Raw genomic sequence first — 26727 nt, 5'->3', positions numbered from 1 at the left:
AGGCAGGTAGATCTCGGAGTTTGAGGTCAGCCTTGTTTACAAAGTGAGTTCTAGGGCAGCCAAGGCTATACAGAGAAACCCTGTCTTTTAAAAAAGTCAGCATGGCAGCATTGGGGAGCCCATAATTTGCCTGAAGAACATGAAGTAGCAAGAATGCTTTAGTAGGCAGAAAGAGGAGCCTGTGAGAAGTCATGTGCTTAAAAACCCACAGGCTAGGGCTAGAGAGATGGTTCAGCAGATAACAGCACTAGCTGTCTTCCAGAGGAATCCAGGTTCGATTCCCAGAACCCACATGACCGCTCACTCACAACTATTCAGGGGATCCTCTGATGTCTTCTGGTCTCTGCAGGCACCAGGCGTGCCCATGGTGCACTGACATACATGCAGGCAATATACCCGTATACACAAAATAAAATTAAATAAATCTTTAAAAAAAATAAGCTTCTCTAGATAGTAATGGTCATATCATGCCTGGAAGACAAGAGTTCCACACCCGATGTCATGTAGGTTGGATGAAGGAGTGTCTCCTGATCCTGTCTTTTCCTCAGGTCTTGGTGGAATGAAAACTGATGTCTTTTATTTCTGACACAAAGCAATCTCGAGCTAGCTAAGTCAGAAAAATAAATTAATAGGAGCTGAAGAGACGGCTCAGTGGTTAAGAGTTCATCCTGCTCTTGCAGAGGACCTGAGTTTAGTTTCCAGCACCCACCTGTGCACCCATCTACCAGCTCCAGGGTATCTGACCCCTCTTCTAGCCTTCGTGGACACTGCAGGCACATGTACCCCCCCACACATACCAGCACATGTATACATAATTAAAAATAAAATCTTTTAAGAAATAAACAATAAAATTTTAAAGGGGTTTGGAAGGTGTATGTAGCTCAATGCTATATATATAGCCCTGGCTTAGCATGCATAAGAACATGGCCTCAGTCCCCAGCAAAACACACACACACACAAAGCATCTTGGTACTGTTTTGCTACCATATATAAAAACAATGCTTAAAGTAAGGGACCATATATATGTATGTTTGCATATGCAGAGCCCATCTTTAGCTGGAGGTGGAGGAAGCAATCACAGTGACTGTACACACTATTATTTATTTGAAAACAACAGGGTTCTTGGGTGTGGCATCTGGGAGAGGAGGAGAGGAGATGACTGATAGCATCTCTTACCACTCTGCCACGCCTCCCAAACTGCCCCGCTCTTGCCTCCACCCCTCCAGGCCCTGTTCATTGTAAACCGAAGGGTAAGAAGAAGAGAAGAAGTTCTGATTAGTTAGGAAAGGAAAACAGGCTACTTCCTGCTGGAGGGGCTGGTCCAGAGTTGTTTGGGATCCTAGTAGATGGCAGGTCCCTAAGTGGAGTCTCTGTATCAATATCCTATGAAAATGCTGGTCAGAGCTTCCTGGTCAACAGGAGAAGAGTAAGTAGGGCAGGAATATGCAGCTCTGAGCTCAAAGGTGGCGCTAAGAAAGCACCTAAAGATAACCAACAGTCCACAGCCCTTTTCTTTCGGGAGCAAGGCAGCTAACCTTTAACAAGCCAGTGCTCTTTGCCAGCCACAGGCTGGAAGCTTTATAGACATTATCTCATTAAATCTTAATTAAAAGAAATATCGGGGAGGTGCGGCTGCTGTTTCACAAATGAGAAAACCAAGCCTCCCTGGGGTTGATAGCTTACTCATAGTCACGCAGACCATGGGTGACATGGCCAGGTCTCACACCCAGATCTGTCCACTCATTATTTTTTATCCTAGGCTGCTCTTGGATAATCATAGTGAGGGGTAGGTTCCTGAACTGGGAGGTTAAATGTGGGGGAGGATGGGAGAGTGGGGGGAAGGCAGAGGGCAACATTGGGTATTTTCCTCAATCGCTTTTCATCTTATTTTTTGAGATGGGGTCTTTCACGGACCCTGGAGCTCCCTGGTTTGGCTACACTGGGTGACTAGCAAGCCCAGGGATTCTCTTGTCTTTCCTCCTCAGCTTGGGATTGCAGGCTGTGACTGTTAAAACCGAGTTTTCACATGCTTGGGATTGAGAGGCAGCCACTTTAGTGACTGAGCCAAGGTGTTTCCCTAGCTCCTGAATGGCCCCTTCTGGTGTTTTAAGTCTCTACCTGCTTGCTTTTTTTTTTTTCTTGACAGTGTCTTGCTATGCATCCCTAGCTGACTCAGAACTCATAGTAGTCCCCTTGCCTCAGTCTCCCAAGCACTGAGATTATAAGCATGCAAAGTAGAAATAGAGCAGGCAGTCAGCAACATCTGTCAGAGCAAGGGCCTCAAAGGCTTGCTCATCTCTCCTCGGGGCACTGGAACAAACCTCCAGCCTGGCAGTACCAGAGGAACTTTGCCAGGGGCGCCAGCAGCAGGGGGAGTGGTCTGTGTCAGCACCAGGGAGCTTCTGTAGCAGGCCAGAAGTGGGTCCTGATGGCTGTATGTAGTCCACAGGTCTTCCTATGACGCACAAGGTGAAAATTATGGAGCAGGAGGTCACTGAGGAAGGCGAACTGCTCTCTGCAGCCTTTCACCCAGTGTCCTGGCAGAAGGAAGAAGGACGCAGCATGGACATTCACAAGCCTCTCTTGCCTTTCAGGTCTCTCCGTCAGGATCTCTGGGTGCCCTCTCTGTCCCTCCTGTCCACAGTACCATGCCTGGAACAGGTGAGCTTCCAAAGAGGTTTCCAGAAAACACAAGGATTAATCTAAATAATATATTAAAACTGAAAGGACCCAGGTGTCATGGTGCATACCTTTAATCCCAGCACTTGGAAGATAGAGGCAGGTGTTCGAGGCCAGCCTGGTCTACGGAGCAAGTTCCAGGACAGCCAGAGCTACCTTGAGAAACCCTGTCTCAAACAAAACAAAGCAAAACAAAAAACCCTTAAAAGGTTCTTAACCTAAGTCAGCATTTCCTCAGTGTGTCTCAAAGGACATTAAAAATAAGGGCTTGGAAGAATAGGGTTCTGTGGTCACATAAGTTTGGAAAATATTGGTAAGCAAAGTTTAAATAAACGCTTGTTTTTATTTTACTTGCAGCATGGCTCTGCACTCAAGGGTATAATACATCCCAAAGTGAATTGTATGGGAAACCTGGAGGAAGACGGGCTCCCAAAACACATCTGCAGGGTTCTGTTTCTCCCAAAGCACCTGTAGCATTTCACAGACCTAGATAAGGATATGTCCAAGTGTCCTCTAGAAGCCTCGTATGCTGATCTCTGCATGATCTACTTTTTTTTTCCCTTTTTTTTTTTTTTTGGTTTTTTTCGAGACAGGGTTTCTCTGTGGCTTTGGAGCCTGTCCTGGAACTAGCTCTGTAGACCAGGCTGGTCTCGAACTCACAGAGATCCGCCTGCCTCTGCCTCCCGAGTCCTGGGATTAAAGGCGTGCGCCACCACCGCCCGGCTTTTTTTTTCCTTTTTAATCTTAGTTTGAATAGTAAAATATATGGCGCTCTATGCATGAAACACATATTGGGATTCCAAACAAGAAGAATATCTACTTAGTGCAAACTTGCCCTTTTACAGAGGATGACAATGAGTTCTAGGGTGGGTCAGGACAGGCCCAGGGCCAAGACAAGGCTTGGGTTCTCTTCAAGGGGACCATGCACATTTTCTTTGTAGAGGCAGGGAACTGAGATTCTGGCGGCCTCTCTGCTCTCCTGTATGCCTCAGCTTTCTCCCCATGCCTCGTCCTTTCCCGAGCTTCGTCATCTTCTCCCCTCCCGCCCAGGGCGTGTCCCGCAGATTTTGGCATCTGTCTTCCATGCCTTTGGCAAGTCTTGGACTGACAGAACCAGCTGCACTGCTCTGAGGGCCTGGGCTGCCGAGAGCACTTGAAATAAAGGCCCCCCAAGGATGGGCTGATGGGTGGGCCTTGCTGTTCACAAGGTAGAAGGTGGGCAAACAGGCGGGGGTAGGGAGATGGTAAGGTGCCCTTTGGGGATTCCAAGAGAAAATTATGTGTTGGAAAGGCTGTGTCACAAAGGTCCCCAGACCCAGCAACATTATTTTGGCCTTGTTTTTGTCTCTCTTTGTCCTCAGTAACGTCATCCTGTTCCCCCGGGAACAACAGCAGGCCTTCGTCTCCTGGCTCAGGACTCCATGCCAGCAGTCCCACAGCATCTCAAAATAACTCCAAAGCAGCGATGAACTCCTCCTCCAGCTTTAACTCCTCGGGGTAAGTGGACAGCAGCGAGGAAGCATCTGGCAGGCTCAGGGGCATGTGAGGAGTTGGGCCGGTGCCATAGATGAGAACTGGAAATGGGAAATGGGGTAACAGTGGAGGTGGGATGGGAGGGGCGCAGAGTGAAGAGCTAGACTGGACTGCATCCCCAGGGAGTGAGGATTTTAAAAAGAAGCGGTAGCCGGCGAGCAGTCCTGGCAAGGGCTGATGTCAACAAAGCCAGAATTTCCATCCTCAGCTTTGATGGTGGAAATTTCCAAATGCTCACGTGAGAAAGAACCAGGTCCTAGGCTGGACTCAGGAGCACTTCCAGGAACTCGAACCACAGGATATTATGACATGAGTCTGGAGCTCAGGCATAGACCAACTCTGGCCTTCAGGTGTGGCTGGCTCACAGAGAGAAAAATGCTACTGAGATCTGGCTCCCAAGTCCACTTGGGAGGCAGCAGGGCAGGCTCTGGCGGGTCTTAGCTCACAAGCCGAATAAAGTTCTGGAAAAGGTATTCTTAGGATGGGTGTCGTGAGAATCCTCCCTGGTGCAGAAGACGACAGATTTGAAGCAGGTTGTGGTGCTAGGGAGACAGTTCCATTGGTAAGGTGCTTGCTGGAAAGCAGAGGACTGAATCTGACCGCCAGAAGGACACACACAAAAAAGCCAGGTGTGGCAGTATGTGCTTGGAATCCCAGTGCTAGGGTGGAAGTGAGAGGGAGAGGCCTTTGGGCCCCAGGCCAATGAGAGAACCTGTCTCAAAGAAAGTGGGGACAACACCCAAGGTTGTCCTCTGACCTCCATATGTGTGCACACTGATGCATATATATGTGTGTGTGTGTGTGTGTGTGTGTGTGTGTGTGTGTGTGTGTGTATATATATATATATATAAAACTTTTAAAAAAACCAAATTTGGGCATGGTGGTACACACCTGTAATCTCAGCATGCAGGAGGCTGAGGCAGGAGGATTTGGAGGAGCCTGTCTTGAACATGGGCCCTATCTTTTCGTTTGTTTGTTTGTTTTTGTTTTTCGAGAGAGGGTTTCTCTGTAGCTTTGGAATCTGTCCTGGAACTCACTCTGTAGACCAGACTGGCCTCGAACTCACAGAAATTCGCCTGTTTCTACCTCCTAAGTGCTGGGATTAAAAGCATGCATCACCACTGCCCAGCTGGAGGCCCTATCTTAAACACACAAGCAAACCAAGCTGAGTGATAGGTTACACACTTGAGCTTTACAGGAAGAGAGGAATCCATTTGTCCAAATCTAGGCAGTTCAGCAAGTAGCTTCTATTGTCCAGATGTTTCATAGTCTAGGAAGTCAGAATTTCTGGGATCCAGGAGACCCAAATAATATTAGTAGTTTAATCTTTGAGGTATGATTCATACGCCATAAAATTCACAAGGTTGTACAACCATTACTGTTATCTAATTCCAAAAATGTTTTCATCACCCTTAAGGTCCTCTCTACCTGCCTGTAGCTGTCACCTTCCCATCAGGTTTGTAACTCTGACTTGGTCTTTTTTTTTTTTTTTTCCCAGACCGTGGTACCGTTGGAATCATCCCACCTACCTCCATTGAGACCAAAAACTTCCTCCAGTTCCACCTGGCCCCTTGTTCCCACCAGGACACAGGGAGTCGTACCTTCCATGAATGGACAAACTACTTGGGAACAAGTGGGACAAACGGCCACTGCTGAAGAGCAAACCCACATTCTTGCCTTCTCGGGGATCCAGAGACTCCGGAGAACCAAACTGTGACTGCAGACCACACTGATGCTTCGCCGTAGGCCACGCTGATGTCTCAGGCTCTTGATAATCCTGCTGGGAGTTTACCGTGCTCTGCCGTGCCTATGACCACCTTCTTACTCTAATGTTTTTGATGGCTTCACTGTGGCTTCATCTCTCGGAGAAAGGGCCATGTGCCATTGGCTTCTGGGGACAGCCATTTGCTCGGTGCACCAAACTGTAAGAAAGGTCAATCATGGTTTTGACTCTGTCCTCGGCCACAATCCTGAACACATCGCAAATTCTGTGGAAAGACTGAAATCTCATGTTTCCACCAAAGCCTTATTTTGTCTAATTACCACAGTTTCTAGTTTTGCCTCATTTTCTTTTGCCCTTGCTCCCTTTTCTACAACTGAATTCTTCCATTCTTGTGCCCTACAAAGTCCCTTCCTCTCTGAAGATGGCAGAGCTACCCTATGGTCATATACTTCCATGCACAGGTTCTCTTTGTTGCCCACATACACCCAAGTTCAAAAATACTTGTCTTTTCTCTGCTCCCTGTATTTCTGCTTGTCCTGCCCCCTCTCCTTTCTCTTGAGCACAAAAAATTGAGGAAACCAAGAGAGAGACGGAGGGAGGGAACGCCACACCCAAGATACTGGCCACGCTCTTGTACATAGCCTTTTCCTGTTCTGCACTAATGGTCCAGCAAGATGTCTAACTCAGGTGTGAATTTTGATGATGTCTCTGTAATATTTTATCTTATATTAGAAAAGGAGGGGGGATACCAAAGTGTGGGATACTTCCACAGAGTTCCCATGTGGGCTGGGGCTCTGCTGACTTTGGGGGGAACATTATATGTGGAGTCTCCTTCTGTGGGCCTGTGTGTAAGCTGTCACATGAAGCCATCCCAGGAATTGGTAACTTTTCTTTTGTTGTTTTTTAAAGACTGAATATTCAGGAAACTGTTGAGACTCAAAGGAATCTGTTTCTAAATATATTTGTATAGCAATGACGTAACTATTCCATGTTAATAAGCGACTCTGAGGAGGGTTCCGTGCCTTTCTGTGTGTGTAGATAATGGAAATGGGGTGGGGCAAAGGAGCTCCATTTGGAACATGAAGTGGGTGCTGGCGGTGGCCTTATTGACACAGGGTCCCGAACTTCTCAGTGTTCTACTCTGTGGGACAGAACTACTTTGGGAACTGAGTGAGAGAGACTGTTCTCCAATTTATAAGAGGGGAGAGTGTGGTGAATATTTAAGGTCATGTCACTTAAAGAGGTGGAGGCCAAGGCAAATCTATCTTGCATATCCTAAATATTAAGTACTCAACTGTTGTTAAATACAATGGAAAGCAAAAGGTGTTTAACAGAATAATTTCATGACGCTATTTATTTCATAAAGACATCTCCACCTGGTGAGACATTGAAGGATAGAGAAGCTATTATTGAGCTTTTTATTAGGTTAACATTTATTGGTGAAAGGATTTTTTTTTTATTGTTGTTTTTTGGCTTTGCGGTAGGGTCTCACTCTGTAGCCCAGGCTGGCCTCAAGCTCATTATTTAACCAGGTTGACCTTAAACTCATTGCAATCCTCCCGCCTCAGTCTCCTAAGTGCTAGGATCATGGGCCAGGAAGACACCACATCTTAATAAAAATTTAAAGAGTTGGCAGTTCTTGAGGTAAATATTGATCTGTGGGGAAGAAAGACCTTTTCGTGTTACAGTTGGTGCGGAAGAACAAAGGCAGGGATCTGTGCTGCTTTTCCACACCTGCAGTCAAAATGCCCGATAGAACAACTTGAGTCAGGAAGGATTTCTTTTCGCTTACGGTTTCAGAGATGTCTATCATAGCTGGAAGGGCATAGCGGAAGGAAGTAATTCTCAGCACGCCAGAGAGGAAGCAACAAAAGGTTTTCAGGAAGGACTCATCATGGCTAGATAGCCTCGAAGATCTTCCCCTAAGTGGGCCTCACTCCCCATAATATGAGTCTCTCAGAAGATTATTCCACTCCTTAGGCCACACCCCTCATGACCTCATCTGGAAATAGCTCTTTATAGGTAGGGGTGTGCCTTGCCAATGTTCCAGGTGTCTCAAAACCCAGTCAACTTTCAAGTCAAAATTAGCCATCTCAGCATTTGACGTTTGTTGCAAATAATAACAGCCTCAACATGGGAAACCTATACACCAATCAACATGGGTCTGTGTACCTGGGGTTTGAATGGGGCTCAAATTCAGACTCCTATTTGGTGTTATAAAGTGGGGGAAAGTCCTGCTCGTGGTGGTGACTTTTTTTTTCTTTTTTTTTTTTCTTTTTTCGAGACAGGGTTTCTCTGTGGTTTTGGAGCCTGTCCTGGAACTAGCTCTTGTAGACCAGGCTGGTCTCGAACTCACAGAGATCCGCCTGCCTCTGCCTCCTGAGTGCTGGGATTAAAGGCGTGCGCCACCACCGCCCAGCTGGTGGTGACTTTTGAAAGAAAAAAGATGTAGTTAAAAGGTGAGCTGAGAACACTAATGTTCTCACTAATGCAAGCTACACCAGACACAGGAAGGTTGCTTGAGTCTAGGAATTCTGGGCTAGCCTTTGCAACATAATGAGGCCCAGTTTCCAAAAGAAAGTGCATGTAGGAGGCTGGATATGAAGCAGAGAGACGGCAGAAGGGGCCCATCAGCAGTCATTCAAGTGCCCCCCAAAAGTATATTGCTATACAAGCATGTCTGGTCTATCAGTGCACATCCACGTGTAATACTGACATCAGAGCTAACCCTTTCCTGCTGCAACGATGCCCACTTTGACATCCTGCCCAGGTAAGTACCTGAAAACAATCTCTAGCACCATCCAAAACTCTGGTTTTCACCCACTGGTCCACATTTTGTCTAAAAAATAGACAGAATGGTGGAGGCAGGTGGATCACTGGGAGTTAAAGTCTAGCTTGATCGATATAGTGAGTTCCTGGCCAGACACAGTTACAAAGAGAGACTGTGACTCAAAACAAAAATAAATACAAAAGGGTAGCCTAACTGCTTGGCCTCTGCTGCTCACTGACCGGGGCATTCGCTGAGCAGGACCAAACTTGCAGGTGGGCATGGGTTCAGCATTTATATCTGCAGGATTCTGTAGAATTCATAATCCAAAGAAGTTTAATAGAAATTCATTTTAGCTGCTTTGCCATCTACAAGCATCTAAGAGACAAGCACCCAAGAGCAACACGAGCCGGTGCGGGAGGGAAAGAAAGAGGAAAAGATTGTGGCTGCTGCTCGTTTCGTACTGTCTGTCTGTCTGTCTGTTTATATATTTACAGTAGGCCTGGTACTCCAATGTGGCTCAGATTCTGTCGGATTTTTTGTTTGTTTGTTGGATCCCTTGTGGCACAGGTTAGCCCGAAACTCACTATGTAGATCAAGATGATCCTGAGCTGCTGACCTCTCTGTCTCTGCCTCTCAAGTACTGGGATTACAGGCCTGCGCAGCTTTGCCCAGTTTCCAAAGCAAAGGAAGAGCTTTGGGTCCAACCAGGGGATGATTTGAGTCAGGGAACCTGCCTCTAGCCCCCAGGTGTCTGGGCACAGGATCCTCTGGCATATCACTGGGACTCCCATGTCCCCTGGATCGTTTTATTCTCTGTTGTCTCTAATGCCTAGCATTGTTACTTGCACATACTAGGGCATTTAAGAGGTTTAAACCCAGGCATGGTAGCACATGCCTGTATGCACAACACAGGAGGTTGAGGCAGGAAGAATCAGGAGTTCCTTGGCTACAATAGTGAGCTCAAGGCAAGCCTGGGCTAGGATGAGATCTTGTCTCAAACACTGCTAAATGCAAGAAAAAGGAATTTTAAAGTGGATTTCTTTTTTCACTCTGAACTAGGAAACTGTAAAGTTTTCTACTCACAACCCCCTTTCAGGAGAGAAATTCTTACACGACACCCCGCATTATATATATTTTTACATTTCCTGGTAGAAAAATCATAGAGAATTTTATTTTAGGACAATTCTTCGATATAAATATAATTTTACCAGTTAGAAAACACATAATCAAATCTGCATACTCATGAAATGGATCTGCTTGTCTGTTTTTACAAAAAGCTTAAATCATGTACAATATTCTGTCTGTGTGTATGCCTGCAGGCCAGAAGAGGGCACCAGACCCCATTACAGATGGTTGTGGGCCACCATGTGGTTGCTGGGAATTGAACTCAGGACCTTTGGAAGAGCAGGCAGTGCACTTAACCTCTGAGCCATCTCTCCAGCCCTGATTTTTTTTTTTTTTAATTTAAGCTCTCACTATGTAGCCCTAGATGGCTTAAACTCACCATGTAGACCAGGCTGACTTCTGCGTCTGTCTTCCCAGTGCTGGGAGGTTTCTGGAGGTTTGTGCCACCACACCAGGCTTGGCTGAATATCTGATGCTAGAGGATGTAGAGCATTTTCAAATTTTTGCAAAGTTGATCAATGTTCTGACTTCATGATCTTCAATGCTGAGAATACTGTTTCACTTAGATATGTGGTACGAAAACGGCACAAGTATGTTGAGGGCCATTCAACAAACTGTTGAATTTTGTCCTGATCCCAAGTCTAAGTTCATATAACAAAATGTATGAAACCTACTGCCACTCAATTGGCTACTTAAAAACACCATTTTTAAATTCTTCATTTGTTTACTTATTTATTTTACACCTCTGCCGCAGTTTCCCCTCCCTCCGCTCCTCCCAGGCCCTCCCCCAGCCCACCCCCTCTGTTCCCACCCCCAATCCATCCCTCCTCCGTTTCTGTTTAGGAAAGGGCGGGTCTCCCATGAGTATCAACAAAACATGGCATATCAAGTTGCAGAAAGACTGAGCTCCTCTCCATGTATTAAGGCTGTGTAAGGTGACCCAGTATGGGGGAGCAGGGTCTCAAAAGCCAGTAAAAGAGTCAGAGATAACCCCTGTTCCCACTGTTAGGGGTCCAACAAGAGGAGCTACACAACTGTCACATATATACAGAGGGCCTAGGTCAGTTCCATGTAGGTTGTTGGTTCAGTCTCTGTGAGCCCCTATGAGCCCAGGTTACTAGATTCCATGAGTTTTCTTATGATGTCTTTGATCCCTCTGGCTCCTACAATGCTTTCTCCTCTGCTGCAGGATTCCCCAAACTCCACCTAATGTTTGGCTGTGGGTGTCTGCATCTGTTTCCATCAGTTGTTGGATGAAGCCTCTCTGATGACAGTTGAGCTAGGCACTAACCTGGTCACAGGCGATGGCCAGTTCAGGCTATGTAGCTGCTATTGCTAGGAGTCTAAGCTGGGGTCTTCCTTGTAGATTTCCTTGTGTCAGGTTTTTGCCCAACCCAGAAATGCCCCCCTTTCCAGGAGTATATTTCAGTACTCTCCCTCTCCAGTCCCCCCATAACCTGATCATTCATGTTCCCATCCCCACCCACTCTCACTCACAAAATTTTTTCTATTTCCTTTTCCCAGGAAGGTCTGGGTGCCCTCTCCTTAAACCCTTCCTTGTTACCTAGCCTCCATGGGGCTGTCTCCTCCCGTTTTATAATCCTCTCTAGTTCTGGGATTAAGGGCATACACAACTACTGCCTGGTTTCTGTGGAAAGCTAGTGTGGCTACGGGGATTAAAGGTGTGTGTCGTTGCTGCACAGTCTGTGTAAGGCTGGCCAGTGTGGCTATTTTACTTTTCTGATTCTCAGGCAAGCTTTATTTATTAAAATACAAATGAAATGCCACTACACACATCCTCACCCGCATGAGCGGTCACTTGTGCTTTTGATCTTAGCCATTGTGACAGGTGTAAGACAGAATCTCAAAGCAATTTTGATTTACATTTCCCTGATGACTAGGGAACGTTGAAAATTTCCTTAAGTGTTTCTCAGCTGTTTGAGAGTCTTCTATTGGGAATTATCTGTTTAGAATTGTACCCCATTTTTAAACCCCAGTAGAAATCCAATTTTAATCCATGGTGGTCTAATAAGATAAAGAGGGGTTATTTCAATTTTTTGTATCTATTGAGACTTGCTTTGTGGTCAAGTATATGGTCAATTTTGAAGACGGTTCTATGCAGTGCGGTGAAGAAGGTGTATTCTTTTGTGTTCGTGTGAAATGTTCTGTAGATATCTGTTAGGTCCATTTGAGCCATAACATCTGTTTCAGGATTTCTGTTTAGTTTCTGTCTGGATGACCTGTCCATTGGTCAGAGTGGGGTGTTAAAGTCTCCCACTATTGTTGTGTGGGGTTCTATGTGTGATTTAAGCTTTAGTAATGTTTCTTTTACAAATGTGGGTGCTCTTGAATTTGGGGCATAGATGTTCAAAAGTGAGACATCATCTTTGTGGATTTTTCCTTTGAATATGAAATGTCCTCCTCTGTCTCTTTGATTAATTTTGGTTGGAAGTCTATTTTGTTAGATATTAGGATAGCTACACCAGCATGCTTCTTAGGTCCATTTGATTGAAAAATACTTTTCCAACCCTTTACTGTGAGTTATATATCTATCTTCAGTGTTGAGATATGTTCCTTGTATGCAACATCATATAAGGGATCCTGCTTTAGTATCCAATCTGTTACCCTGTGTCTTTTTATTGATGATTAAGCCCATTGATATTGAAGGATATTAATGACCAATGATTGTTAATTCCTGTTATTTTGTTGGTTGTGGTAGTATGTGTGTGTTTCCTTTCTTTGGGTTTTGTAGGTGTGAGATTATCTATTGTCTATGTTTTTTTGTGTAATTAACTTTCTGGGGCTGGAGTACCTTCTGTAGAGTTGGGTTTGGTGATAGATATTGTTTAAATTTTATTTTGTCATAAAATATCTTGTTTCCTCTACCTGTGGTGATGGACAGTTTGCTGGGTATAGTAGTCTCAGTGGGCATCCGTGGTCTCTTATAGTCTACAAGATATCAATTTAGGCCCTTCTGGATTTTAGGCTATGTATTAAGAAGTTGGGTGTGAGTCTAATAAGTCTGCCTTTATATGTTACTTGGGCTTTTCCCCTTGCTGCTTTTAATATTATTTCTGTGTTTTTTGATGAGGATATGTTCTTCTTTAGGTTAGGAAATTTTTCTTTTATGATTTCATTAAATATGTTCTCTGGGTTGTTGAGTTCAGTTTCTTCTCCTATTATTCCTATTATTCTTAATATTTTCTTTGAGTGATGACTCTATTTCCTCTATTGTGACTTCAACACCTGAGATTCTCTCTTCCAGCTCTTGTATTCTATTGGTGATGCATCTGTAGTTCCTGTTCACCCACCCAGATGTTCCAATTTTAGGATTCTCTCCATTTGTGTGTGTGTGTGTTTTGATTGCTTCTATCTCTGTTTTCAGGTCGAACAGTTTCTTTTATTTGTTATTTTTTCTTGGCTTTCTTTTAGCTAGTTATTGATTTCTTCCAATTTTTTGTTTGTCAATTTTTTTGATGGTTAGTCAATTTGTTTCCTCAGTTTCTTTAAGGGATTTGTTCATATCCTCTTTAAGGACCTCTATCATCTTTATAAAGTAATTTTACGGTTATTTTCTAGGGCTTCAGCTGTATTGGATTGTTCACATCTTGCTGTTGTAGGATAGCTGGACTCTGATGGTGCCATAGTGTTGTTCCTGTTATTGTGTTCTTACACTGGCATTTAGGCATCTGGATTTGGGGTGATTGTAGGTCTAGGTGTTGAGTCCTGCATTTGTCTTTGTGGGATGGGTGTTTTGTCCCTTGGTTTCTCTTTCCTTTCTGGTCTTCTGACCTAAAGGGTCAAGGGTCCTTGTGACTAGGAAGTCTTCAGGTCCAGTAAGGTGTCCCTTTTGGAATTTGGGGGATTAAGGGTCCCTAGATCCAGCCTAACCTCTTGTAAAGCTGAAGTCTTCCTTTGAAGTTGTAGACTAGGGTATGGTTTCCAGGGGAGGAAGTGCAGAATGGGGTTCCTAGATCTGATCAGGGTTCTAGGTTCCCTAGAACCAGCCTGGGCTCCAGTACTGCTGCCAGCGCTGGGGTCCCTAGATCCTGCCTGACCTCCAGTAAAGCAGAGGTCTTCTTTTGAAGTTGTAGGCCTGGGGTAGCTGGATCCCACCTGGCCTCTGATAAAGCAGAAGTCTTCTGAAGTTGTAGACCCGGATGCTGAGTCAGCGTTGCAGAGATTGGGAGGCAGGAGTGTGCAGTCTGGAGTTGCTGGGCAGGCTTTAAATGGGTTCAAAACACCATTAAAAACAAAACAAAACATTCTGGATCTGCAAGATAGTTCAGCAGGTAAAGGTGCTTGCTGCCAAGCCTGAGGACCTGAGTTCTGTTAGACTTGAAGTCTGAATCCTTGTTATATCACCATGAGACTGGCTCTGATGCAAAAGCAGAGTCTTTATTGCGAGTTAACTTGGGTATCCTCCATTCATTTGGAGCAGCAGCAGTGGCGGCAGCAGCAGGAGCAGCGGTGGCAGCGGCGGTGGCAACAGCAGCAGTCAGCAGCAGAGCAGGAGAGACCGGAGCAGCTGTTTTCATTAATGTTGCTTTTTGGTTCTTTGAGACAGAGTCTTGATAAAAATAGAGAAATCTCTGTGTACGATAAAAACACTGTAATTTGTAACAGGACAGTTATGAATTGATCCAGTTGGCCCACGCTGGATAATAACTCATAATGTAGCTGAGAATAGCCTTGTTCTCCCAATCGTCCTATGCTACCACATTGACTCCATGTAGCAAATTTCAGCATGTTTCCTTAATCGTTTTGTCTGAATTTATGCCCAACTCCTTTCTACTGACCATGTCATTTTGGGAACCTTCTGGACTGCTCTGTGCCTTAATTTCTCAACTCTAAATTGGACCTAAAAATAGACTCCAGTCTATATAAATTATCACAGTCAGAGGACTTGGGACAATGGCTTTTGCAGTAAGACAACATGATACAAATGTCACCTGTTGATCATTATTGTCATTGTGTTGACGTTAATGGAGAGCTTCTGTGCTAGGCTTGCTCTAAGAGTAGTGGAGCAGAGACTGACTAAGGATAAATTGATAAAGTTTAGGGGCCTGGAGAGATAACTCAATGGGTTAAGAACACTGACTGCTCTTGCAGAGGAGCCAGGTTTGATTCCCAGTCCCACACATTGGCTCATAACTATCTGAAACTCCAGTTCTAGAGAATCAACTCCATCCTCTGGCTTCTTTGTGCACTGCATGAATGTAGTGCACAGAAATACTTGCAGGCAAAGCACCCATATGCATGAACTATCTTTAAAAAGATAAATCAGTACTAGTTCATCTCAAATAATGAGGCTTGATTTCAGAACCCCAGTCACTTTTGTATAAAGGTCCATTATCCTTGGAAGGAAAGACACTTCCTCACCCTCGAACCTGTAGCCTCCTTAAGTCTTCAATAGTCTGTTCATTTGTGGAAAATAGAGGCAGCAAGAAGAAAGTTCCAGATCAAGAGATTGGAATGAAAACAACGTGCTGAAGTAAAAACAAACAAGGAATTGAAGCTACTTAGAGTCCTTTTGTGGCGCAGATTTCATGGTCACCATTTCCTAGGCCTTTACTCTTTGTTATCTGGTCTGTCTCAACACACTTTTAAAAATCTCTCTCTCTCTCTCTCTCTCTCTCTCTCTCTCTCTCTCTCTCTCTCCCTTCCTTCCCCCTTCCTCCCTCTCCTTTCTTTCTTCCTTTCTTTCTTTCTCCCTCCCTTCTTTCTCCCTCCCTTCTTTCTCCCTCCCTTCTTTCTCCTTCCTCCCTCCCTCCCTCCCTCCCTCCCTCCCTCCCTCCCTCCCTCCCTCCCTCCTTTCCTTCCTCCCTCCCTCTCTCCTTTCGTCCCTTCTCTCTCTCCTCTCTCTCTCTCTCTCTCTCTCTCTCTCTCTCTCTCTCTCTCTCTTTCTTTCTTTCTTTCTTTCTTTCTTTCTTTCTTATCCTGGCCACAGTTTCCCCTCCCTCCTCTTTTCCCAGCCCCACCCTCCCACCCCACCCTCTTTGTTAGCCCCACCCCAATCCGCTCCTCCTAGGGCAGGTCTCCCAAGGCATATTAAGTTATAGTAAGACTAAGTACCTCCCCATGTATTAAAAGTGGGCAAGGCAACCAAGTATGAGGATTAGGGTCCCAAAAGTCTGTAAAGGAGTCAGAGACAGTCCCTGTTCCCATTGTTACGAGTCCCACAAGAAAACCGAGCCACACAACTGTCACAGGTATGTAGAGTGCCCAGGGCAGTCCTATGCAGGTTCTCTGGATGTTGGTTTAATCTCTGTGAGCCCCTATGAGTTCAGGTTGTTGATTCTGTGGACTTTCTTGTAGTGTCCTTGACCCCTCTGGCTCCTTTCTCCCCCTCTTCTGCAGAACTCCCCAAGTACTACTTAATGTTTAACTGTGGGGCTCTTTATCTGCACCCATCAGTTCCTGGATGAAGCGTCTCTGGTCTCTAATGAGGACTCTGGTTCTAGAACACTCTGCAGGCAGGACAAACTGTAGGTGGAAGGTTTTGTGGCTGGGTTGATGTCCCAATCCCTCCACTTGTGGCCTTGCCCCCCAGGCAGATTTTAAAACACACTTCTTCCTGCACCATATTAGGCCTACTGAATCACAGCATTTAAGATGCAGTCTGTATGCGTGTTTTGAAATCACTTTCCAAGTAAGGCAGATGATCAACAAGCTTTGGGGAGTCATCTCTGTTGTTTCTCATGTAGTTTCCTAGTAATTCTGGTTTCTCTTCCTTTTTGGGAGGTTTCCTGTAGCCCACACTGAATTTTCTACATTGCTGGGAATGACATGAGTTCCTGATCTTCCACCTTGTCAGTGCTGGGATTACAGGGGTGAGCCATTCCAACTGACTTACTCTTTCGACAATTCAGCCAACATTCGTTACACCTGCCCCATATGAGGTCCTGGGGAAACAGATAAGAGTGTAATCTTTCCCTTTGAAGGGTTACCAAGATAAGCGACTAAAATGAGAACATTTACAGTTCCTAGACATAGACTAAATACATCTCTTCTAAAGAGCTTTACTTCTGGACTCCTTAGCACCCAGATATGTCATCCCGGATCAACAAGCCAGACTCCTCCCCGTGTATATGTGTGTGTTTTAATTTTGAAACAAAATATACATGCTAGCCTCTAATTTACAAGCCTCCTGCCTCAGCATCCCAAGTGCTGGGATTACAGGCTCATACCACTACATTACGCTCATACTTCTCAAAACTCAGTATCCTCAGACCCAGAGAGAATTAGTCCCAAGGTGAAATAAAGGCCTGAGAATACAACTCAGTGGCAGAGCATTTGTCTCGCATGCGTGGGGCCTCTGATTTAATCCCAGTATTGGGGAGGAAATACTCCAAAATTAAATAAAGACAATAGATGGTTTTTATAGGGCCTTCCATGTGCCACCCATTGTTCTATGTACTCGTTAATGTGAACTTTTCACATTTTCACAATAATCTACGAGCGAGGCATTACTCTTCCCATTCTGTGATGAGGAAGGAGGCATAGACTTAACTTGCCCAGCTGCAGACCAAGTAGAATTAACGTTTAAAAAAAAAAAAGTTTGCAAGTTGGGTGCACTTATGTGTGGTGCTACCAGAGGCCAGAAGAGGGCGTTAGATCCTCGGAGCTAGAGTTAGAGGCAGTTGAGAGCTGCCTGACATGGGTGCAGGAAACTGAACTCTAGTCCTGTGCAAGAGCAGCAAAGCCATCTTTCCATCTCCTTTTTAAATTTAATTTTATTTTTTCGAGACAGGGTTTCTCTGTTTAACAGCCCTGGCTGTCCTGGAACTAGCTCTATAGACCAGACTGACCTCAAACTCAGAGATCCTCCTGCCTCTGTTGGGATGAAAGGCGTGTACCACCACCTCCAGGTTTCTCCAGCTCCTTTTAAACCTTATCGGACAGTTCTGAAAAGAGAGCGCCGTAATTCCCAGGCCTAAGTACTTTTCTAGCATTCAGTGTGCTTGTTTCCCCACTCAGATTCAAGCAGGAGATCAAAGATGGGCTATTGCATCACCTATAAGATAGTGTAAATTGTAGGTGCTTAGTAGGTGCTCAGCAAATGCTTAGTGAAAGGCTCGCAGGCTGCGGAATGAATCAGGATACTCTACTGCGGCAGAGTACTGGGGGTTGAATTCAGGGCCTCACACGTGTTATGGCTAACGTTCTATCACTAAAAAGCCAGACAGATACTATATTCACAGCTCCATGATGATTTAAACCGACCAACAAATAAGCGCAACACAACACCCTTCCCTTCCCTGCCCAAAGTAGGACCCTCCATCTCTCTCCGTTCCTTGGCCCAGCATCCACTCTGCGTTCCGTCCTCCCAGCCAGCAGGTGCCCCTAGACCCCCGGCTCCTCCTCCGCCGCCGTCACAGCCTCGTCTCCCCCTCCCTCTACAGCTTCCTGTCGCCGCGATCCCGGCCCTGGGCTGTGGGCGCCCGGGCGCCCAAGTTTTCCCGGTGCGCTCGGCCAGGTAACAGAGCTCGCCGGCGGGATGGGCACCGGCTTGCCTTTGGCGCAGGCGGGGAAGAAGGCGGGCGGGCGGCCAGGTGCGCTCGGGCTCTTCTGCCCCGGGGCGCCGGGGCCTCTCTGCGTCAAGCTCTGGGCACCCGGCTGGATGCCTAGATAACGGTCCAAGATGGGGCGATCCGGGCTGGACGACGGGCGTGGCCGAGGCCTTCGGACACGTTCCTTCTCGGGATGCAATCTTGCTGCTGGCTCGGAGCCCCCGGCTGCAGCTTGACCGAGGCCTGGAGCCGGGCGCCCGCCCAGCGCCGCTGCTCTCCGGGATGGGGGAGCCTGGGCATCGAGCTGTGAGGGCCTGGGAACCTCCCAGACCCACACCAGACACGAAGGCTCAAGGTCACAGAGCTGGGTCTGCCGTTTACAAATGCCTGCTTTTAACTGGAGTGTTTGTAAATGGCCTACTGTTTCCTCTCTTGGGCTAGGGAATTAGGATTCAGAGAAGAGGACTCTAAAAATACTAATCGCCGAGTCCCAATCAGCTGATCCGCCTTACTGGCCAGTGACCCTGGCCTTTCAAAGGAAGTAAGAGGGACAGCGCTTTTCACTCGGGTACTTTGTATGTCTGGCCCTTACTCTGAAGATTGGCCTAGAAGTTTCAGAAAAATGTGTCTTAGAACTGAACTGACCCCTTTTTCCCCCTTTCTGCCCTTTTTCTGTTCTCTAATTTTAAACTCATTCTTCAGGTTCAAGTGATTTCCCCACTTACAGGTTTCTGATGGACACCTACTGTTTTCTTGAATGGAAACCTGATTTCTCATGAAAGCTGGGCAAAACTTGCCCTTTGCCCAAGCCCTCTCTGGATAGCATTCCTGGGAGTGGCCCGAGTGTTGAGGAGTGTTGGTCAGCATTTGTCAGAAAAGGGTGAGCGGTTAAGTCATGCAGAGAATTCCTGCAGAGATGAGAGGTGTAGCTGGTAGCTGACGTGTTTGGGATTTCTTTATTTGTACTTTCAATAGAGGGGCTAATGTATATTAACAAGAACATCTTAGTCCTTTCTAGAGTCTATTTTTATACGACTAATGTTAGTGATGACTATTGTTTAAATGTATCAGCAAAAATTAAAAAATGTAAGTTTTCTGACTTTACCATCTCTATCTATCTATCTATCTATCTATCTATCTATCTATCTATCTATCTATCATCTATCCATCCGTCCATCCCTGTGTCCTTCATCTATCATTTTGAGACAAGCAAGTTCCTAGCAGGCCTGGAACTCACTGTGTTGATGAGTCTGAGCTCCTACTCTAGGTGATCCTCCTGCCTCTGCTGCCCCCGTGCTCGGATTATAGGCCCTTAGCAGCTACGTTGCTTTGCTTTTAACTGAATAATTGCCATAAGGATATTTTTGTATCTCAATATTTATTTAAAAATCCTTTTGCTTCCTTGTTGATGAATGATAGAGTTGGGATGTCTTCCAAGAGGTCTGGAGACTTTGTTTGGCTCTCGATTTACATTTGCCTCAAGTTTTGATCTTGTCTGATAAACCTATGACCCAAATCCAGACCTCAGTCAAATTTAGTTTCAGCTTAACCACATTAAGATGCCTGGTATCATGTGACTTCTAGCAGAAACCAAAGTGGTATTTTATTTATTTATTTTATTATTTTTTTATGAGAGCATTGCCCCTGTGTGCAGCAGTGCACATGCGAGCACGCCACACACACACACACACACACACACACACACACGAACTCTGGTGGTATTCCTCTGTCCCTGATGACCTTGTTTTTTGAGATAGGGTTTCTCCACAGGAATTCATCTTCTCCATCTTTCAACACTGAGATTACTAGCATGCACTGCCACGCTTGGCTTTTTTACATGGGTCTGAGACTCAGGTTCTCATGTTTATCACCAACTGAACTGTCTTCGCTCCCTTCTCTTTTTGTGTCTGGCACTGGGAATTGAACCCAAGGCTTCACACATGAAAGTCAAGTGCTCTACCACTGAGCTGTACCCCTAGTCCTTTCTCGTGCTGTTTTGAGGCGTGGCTTCTGTAAATAGCCCAGGCTAGACTTGAACCTGCTCTGTAGACCGAGCTGACTTTCAACTTGACATCCTCCTAACTCAGCCTCCTGAGTAGCTGAGATTACAGGCACACACCCACCACTCTACCTGGGTAGTGCTGGCATTTGTGAAGTGTGACTGTATTATCAGGTACAGGTGCTTTGTCACCTGTGTATCACAATCCAAAGTCAGGGGTCTCTGAAAGGTCCTTATTGACATTGGGTTGTTAGTTAAGTGTGCAGTTAGCTTAGTAATCCAGAGGGCTGTTGCTGGCTTCCAGGACACAGCTTTTATCAAGTGCTTGACACAGTATCTCAAGGGAACTTGCAGTCATAAATACAGCAGCCACATTTATGTACAAGAGGCTTGGATATGTATACGGAAAAGAATTTCAGAAAAGGTCGCGTTTTCATGTTATCTTATAGTAGCAGTTTGGGCATATGCACAAAATTACCCGCTGCTGTTTTCTTAGGGTACATCCTTTGTTTTCCTGGTTTTGGTCTCTTCTGTCATAGGATGGCATTAGGTCTGTGTCTGCAGGTGCTGTGCAGCCTGGGTGGCTGGCTCTCACTCTATACGTCTTTCTGCCGCCTGAATAAGCACCGAAGCTATGAGTGGAGCTGCCGGCTGGTGACCTTCACCCATGGAGTCCTCTCTATAGGCCTGTCTGCTTATATTGGCTTCATTGATGGCCCTTGGCCTTTTACCCACCCAGGTAGGTAGAGGGGACATTAAGATTTTTTTCCTTAGGAATTTATGATTTGGGGCACTTGAAAAAATAGATTTGAATAATATGGAAGAATAATTTCCATTCTAATGATTTGTATTGCAGTCCTCATTGTTAATTTTGATACTGTGTACGTCTAGCTTCTGCTTTTCGTGACTCTTTTGTGCTATTGGGGTTCTTTTCTTGCCTTTTTGCGGTACTGGGGATCAAATCTAGAGCTATGAACGTGTCCCCACTCTCTTCTATTTCTTTCTATAAAATAAATATATCTTTAAGAGGGTCTCACTAAGTTGACCAGGCTGACCTGACTACTCACTTGGTAGTCAAAACTAGCCTTGAATTTATGATCCTTCTGCTTCAGCCTGCCAAGTAGCTGGGATTATGGGCTCTTGTGACTTTGTTGTTGATTTTCTTTGAGGCAAGTTCTTGTTTTATAGTCCAGGTGGCTTCGAATTCCTAATCTTTCTATCAAACTGAAATGAAATAAATTCTTCAGTTTTGTGTTTCATTTTTAAGGTTCTTAATGATTTTAAATATGTCAGGTTATTGTACCTCATGTCCTTGGACATGAAGACACTCTGGGAGTTCTCTCTGGAGTCTGCTTTCAGAATGGGTTCGAACTGCCAGTGTCCAATAACCCAATCCTCTAGGTTAGTCTATGTTCTGAGTTGGGCAGTGGTGGTGCACACCTTTAATTCCAGCACTCAGAGGTAGAGGCAGGTAGATCTCTGTGAATTCAAGGCCAGCCTGGACTACAGACTGAGTTCCAGGACAGTTAAGGCCACACAATTAAGGTCTCAAAAAAAGAAAAAAATCTGATGGACATGACAGAGTGACCCAAGAGTCTGGGAACAAGAGTCTGGTTAAAAGGGAGGAAGATAGAACATTCACGGAAACAACAAAATAACTTTTATGTTCTTCCACAGGAAGAACACTGTGGTTGAACAGTCAAATCACTCACTGAAGTCTTTGAGGTTTATTACTATTTTAGTATTTTTTCTGATATTGTTTTGAGACAGGCTTGCCTTGAGTTGACTCTGCAGCCCTTGTCTGTGACCCACACCTTTGGAGGATGAACCAGGTAGAGTGTTAGAAGTCCAGGCCAGCCTTAGCTCCCTGAGGACATACTAGGAAGACCCTGTCTCAGAAAGCAAAAACAAAAAAATCAAAACAAGAAAGACCACAGTTTTAGACTTAGGTTTATTCATTTGTCTTTTGAGACACGCTTTCATGTAACCCAGGCTGGCCCTGACTCCCTGTGTAGCCAAGGTTGGCCATGTCCTGATCTTCCTTCTTCCACCATCCAAGTGCTGGGATTATAAGTAAGAGCAGATTTTAGGTTTTTTGTTGTTGTTGTTCTTATCATTTTTAAATGTTTTATGCTGGAAAGTGGTGCTGCACACCTTTAATCCCAGCACTTGGGAGGCAGAAGCAGGCAGATCTCTAAGTTTGAGGCCAGCCTGGTCTACAGAGAGAGTTCCAGGGCAGCCAGGGCTACATAGAGAAACCATAACAACAACAACAAAAAAAAGCAAGTTTGTGTCTGTCATTGCTTTTGTCTTCTTTAGTGGTTCAGAAAGATTTGAAAGATAGAGGCTCCCTATGTGGGTGACCCAATCCCCAGCCATGTTGTCTTTTTCTGTCTTGGTTTGTTTCAGGCTCGCCAAACACACCTCTCCAAGTTCACATTCTGTGTCTTACCTTGGGCTACTTCATCTTCGACTTGGGCTGGTGCATCTATTTCCAGTCCGAGGGTGCCTTGATGCTGGCTCACCACACACTGAGCATCTTGGGGATCATCATGGCCCTATCACTTGGGGAGTCGGGCACAGAGGTCAACGCGGTCCTCTTTGGAAGTGAGATCACCAACCCGTTGCTCCAGATTCGCTGGTTTCTCCGTGAAACCGGGCACTACCACAGTTTCACTGGAGATGTGGTGGACTTCCTCTTTGTGGCTCTGTTCACTGGTGTGAGGATTGGTGTAGGCGCCCATCTCCTTTTCTGCGAAATGGTCTCACCCACACCGAAGTGGTTTGTGAAGGTTGGGGGAATAGCAATGTACGCTGTGTCTTGGTGCTTTATGGTTAGCATCTGGCGCTTTGCGTGGAAGAAGAGCATCAAGAAGTACCATGCGTGGCGGAGCAGGAGGAATGAGGAGCGACAGCTAAGACACAATGGGCATCTCAAGGCACACTAGCCAAGGCTTGCTCCCGGTAAATGGACTGGGTTGACTTGGCCATGGGACTAGAGTCAGAAACAGAACTGAGCTTATAGTGCTTAAGAATTGAGCTTGTAGGGTACTAGGTTTTGAAAAAGGGCTAAATGTATCCATCACTTTAGTCGGTTCTCAAGCTAAGCATATGCAGTGTTGAGACACTCACTCCTACAGTGGTACTTGCACATCCTCACTGGTGAATGGCAAGTGGCATTGTATAGTGTGGACCGTTGCCACTTGTTTTTGGGCCCCCATGTTCACGGGAGGCCTGATGGATATTCAGACAGCTTTGAAAAGAACTTGAATGAAATCAGTGCTGTCTGTCTCTTGTTCCTTTGGAAATGACTCCTGAGTTCTACGAGACAGTTTGGCCCATGTGCTATAAAGGGAGGAACTCACAGGAAGGGACGTGCGTTTGACATTCAGGCATCTGTGAATGGGATCTGTTATGTAAAGAGAGACAGAAGGATGGGAGTGAAATTAGCAATGGCAGACACTTCCCACCGAGCCTCCCTGCACTGACTGTGTCAGAGGTCCCCAAGGACACCCTTGGGTTCCATGATTCATCAAGAAGACTCAGGGCTTAGCATAGAGTCTCACAGCTTTGACTTATGATAATGAAAGGATACAGGGAAGACTCAGCAAAGGGAAAAGGAACCTTTGTCAGAGCCTGTGGGATCTAAGTATGAGTTTCTAAAGTCTCCTATTTGGATATACAGGAGTGATTCATGTCAACACACATGAAAGTCATCAAAGACTTGGTGCCCAGAGCTTTTACTGGCAATAGGTCATGGAGGAACCTTTCTAGCACAAGGCAAAATTCAAGATTCCCCACAGCAGGCATTCAACATAAGCCATATTGCTTCAGAAACAGTTTAGGAGCAGTGAGCCAGTCTTAACAGTTTCTGGTGGGAGCCCACTCTAAGTTGAAGTTCCTAGGTGCCAGCCAAGGGCCAGCATTGTAAGCAGGCCTTTTCAAGGATAGCAGTTCAGGCTTGTTATGTTAACTCTTGTGTGTGCAAAAAACCGTAGAGCTAATGCTTTGGATGCAAGATGAATGAGGTGTGGGTAGATTTAGATTTACTTAGTCCTGTTGTACAGGTTCTGCCCTACCAGGAAAAGTATGCCAGTTCTCAGGGCTTTTGTGAATTAATCTGCTAGGCATGAGAGGCCATGGCTAAATTCCATGGGGATTTACCATGCAGATTCCACTGTACTTGAGATGGAGTTCAGGTTTCAGCTCCTGGTATATACTGCAAGCTAGAACCAAAGATTTCAGTGTACGTATTAGCCTCAGAGTGATGAGGTTCCTTCCTTCCTTCCTTCCTTCCTTCCTTCCTTCCTTCCTTCCTTCCTTCCTTCCTCCTCTTTCCTTCCCTTCCTTCCTCCTTTTCCTTTGTTGCCGATACATACCCTTTTAATCACTTTTTCTCCCTCTCCTGAGATATGGTCTTGCTTGCATAGCTCAGGCTAGCATTGAACTCTATCCTTAAGTCTCAGTGCTAGGATTACACTCTTGTGCCACCATGCCTGGCTCTAATGTAGGGCTTTAATGGAAAAAAATAGTATTATTTGTTTAGTTGGTATTTTTACTGTTATTTAGATCAATGATGATTGGCTAATTCAGTTGGTCAGCCAGGAAAGGGTGCTACTGAAGCAAGGCTGTAAAGGTCAGCAAGTAGTGTCCGCTCATTCTATAGTCACTGGTGACACTGACCCAGTGAGTGACCTTGCGATCGATGGTATTGGCCACAGAAACTAGTCGTGGGGGAGAGGCTGGAAACATGTAGACATTCTTGCAAATGGAAAGGCACTTTAACCGTGGACCTTTAAGGTGGCTGTTATATAGATGAAGAGGTGGCTTTTAGCTCTTGGACTTTCCATTTTGTTTTTTTGGAAAGACAACACCAGCCGCCGCCCCTCCCCCCCCCCCCCGGCCTTTTTTTGTGATTTGTGTCCCAGATATGCCCGTGTATTCCTTTCCAGCAAAACTGTGGGCAGAATTGGAAACTGGGGAGTGCTGATTTCAGCAAAAGTGTCGTCAAAAAGAGTGGCTTGGCACACGAGCGGAAAGGAAAAACAAAACTGGCTTTTTAATTTGGCACCGTGCAACCTGCTCCAGACCAGACAAGTGAGCGGGCTTAATCTAATACTGTCTCTTTTCTCCTTACTCCTCAGAAGTAAAGATTGTAGATCTTTCTGTTTGAGGCAAACTCCAGGGACTGTCTGCAGGTTTTATATTTATTTTTTGATAACAAGACACCTGAACAAGTGATAAGGGGGAAAGAATTCCTCATCTCAGCTTTTCTTGATGTTCTAACTAGTAACTATGAAGACAGCTCTCTCAGAGAACAATGTGAAGATGACTCAGCAGTTAAGAGGTCGCCTGTTTTTTACAACCCAGGTAAATGAAGGGCACGTTGGCCTGTGATGTGTCCCCAGACAAAAGGAAATACTTGCATTTGAATTACTGTGCAGTCAAAACTGATATGCTCAAGAAGGATTTATATTTCAATACAATTTGTACTAAATTTTATAAAAAAATAAAGTAACTTTTTTATAAACCCAGAGTCTGCCTTTGTATCTTGGTTGTGATTTTGCCTTTGGCTTGTAGAAATGTTGACATCTATTCAACTTCGTGGTGACAGTAATCTACTCTTTGGCATTAATCATTCCTACTTTTTTATAGGGAAGATAGCAATCAGCACACAGAAATAGTTTGCCTAAAGAGGAAGAATATCATTCTGATTTTGCCACCTGTTTGAGCAGTTGCCCCGAACACCTCCCCCATTCCCCCACGTTAGGGTTGCTAGGCAAGCACTCTACCACTGAGCTATATTCTCACCCCTGTACCCCTCCACAGGGCCACAGGGCCTCACTCTGTAGACAGACTAGCCTGAAACTCACTATGTAGACTACCTCCAAACTCAAAGCAATCCTCCCGCCTCAGCCTCCCAAGTGCTAGGATTATAGGTATAAGCTACCATATGCAGCTCGATGGGATTTCTGATATTTAGAACAGTCCTGGACACAGTAGGTCCTTAATAAACACGTTGAAACAATGGCTCAGAGGACAAATGTGGCTTAGAGGAAGTCTCATTGGAAAACTGCATGTCCAGTGATTGGGTCACTGCTGTCACCTTCCTAGGTAAAGGGCAATGTATGACCTAGGCTTAGAGTGGGCCTGGGTTTGCTTGGCTCTGCTGAATGCATCCTATAGGTAGACTTTTTTTGGACAATGGAACAAACAACAGCTACAACAAGGCTTTCGGGATAATTAGATAAAACCAAGGCCTTGCTAGTGATTAGAGATTCTCCTTATTGAAACAGCAGTTCTGGAGTGAGTGACTGCTGGCTATTCAGCCCTTTGCTGACCATCTTCTGAAGCTTTCCCACAGCAAAATGCCTTCTCTGCTCAC

General features: G+C 45.4%; 2 protein-coding genes across 3 annotated transcripts in view; both read left to right on the top strand.

The window, feature by feature from the left end:
- Pou2f3 (POU class 2 homeobox 3) overlaps positions 1-6842 on the top strand; it is a 79257-nt gene extending 72415 nt beyond the window's left edge. Inside the window, exons 10-12 of the mRNA XM_057768350.1 lie at positions 2595-2661; positions 4041-4176; positions 5711-6842. Coding sequence (XP_057624333.1) covers positions 2595-2661; positions 4041-4176; positions 5711-5750 — 243 coding nt within the window. The 3' untranslated portion in view covers positions 5751-6842. The remainder of the gene's footprint in view (positions 1-2594; positions 2662-4040; positions 4177-5710) is intronic.
- An 11384-nt stretch (positions 6843-18226) lies between these two features.
- On the top strand, positions 18227-25861 carry Tlcd5 (TLC domain containing 5). 2 transcript variants are annotated; one of them, XM_057768759.1, is made up of 3 exons: positions 18227-18309; positions 20882-21081; positions 22752-25861. In XM_057768759.1, the coding sequence occupies exons 2-3, from the start codon at positions 20883-20885 to the stop codon at positions 23288-23290; spliced, it is 738 nt and encodes a 245-aa protein (XP_057624742.1). In that variant the 5' UTR covers positions 18227-18309; position 20882; the 3' UTR covers positions 23291-25861. The 2 variants fall into 2 exon arrangements, with proteins under 2 accessions (XP_057624742.1, XP_057624741.1); XM_057768758.1 differs by lacking the exon at positions 18227-18309 and having other exon boundaries at positions 18324-21081.
- Positions 25862-26727: the final 866 nt, after the last annotated feature.

Source organism: Chionomys nivalis, chromosome 4 (assembly GCF_950005125.1).
Source record: "Chionomys nivalis chromosome 4, mChiNiv1.1, whole genome shotgun sequence".
In the NCBI taxonomy this organism is placed as follows: domain Eukaryota; kingdom Metazoa; phylum Chordata; class Mammalia; order Rodentia; family Cricetidae; genus Chionomys; species Chionomys nivalis.
This window is presented reverse-complemented; position numbering and strand designations above follow the sequence as displayed.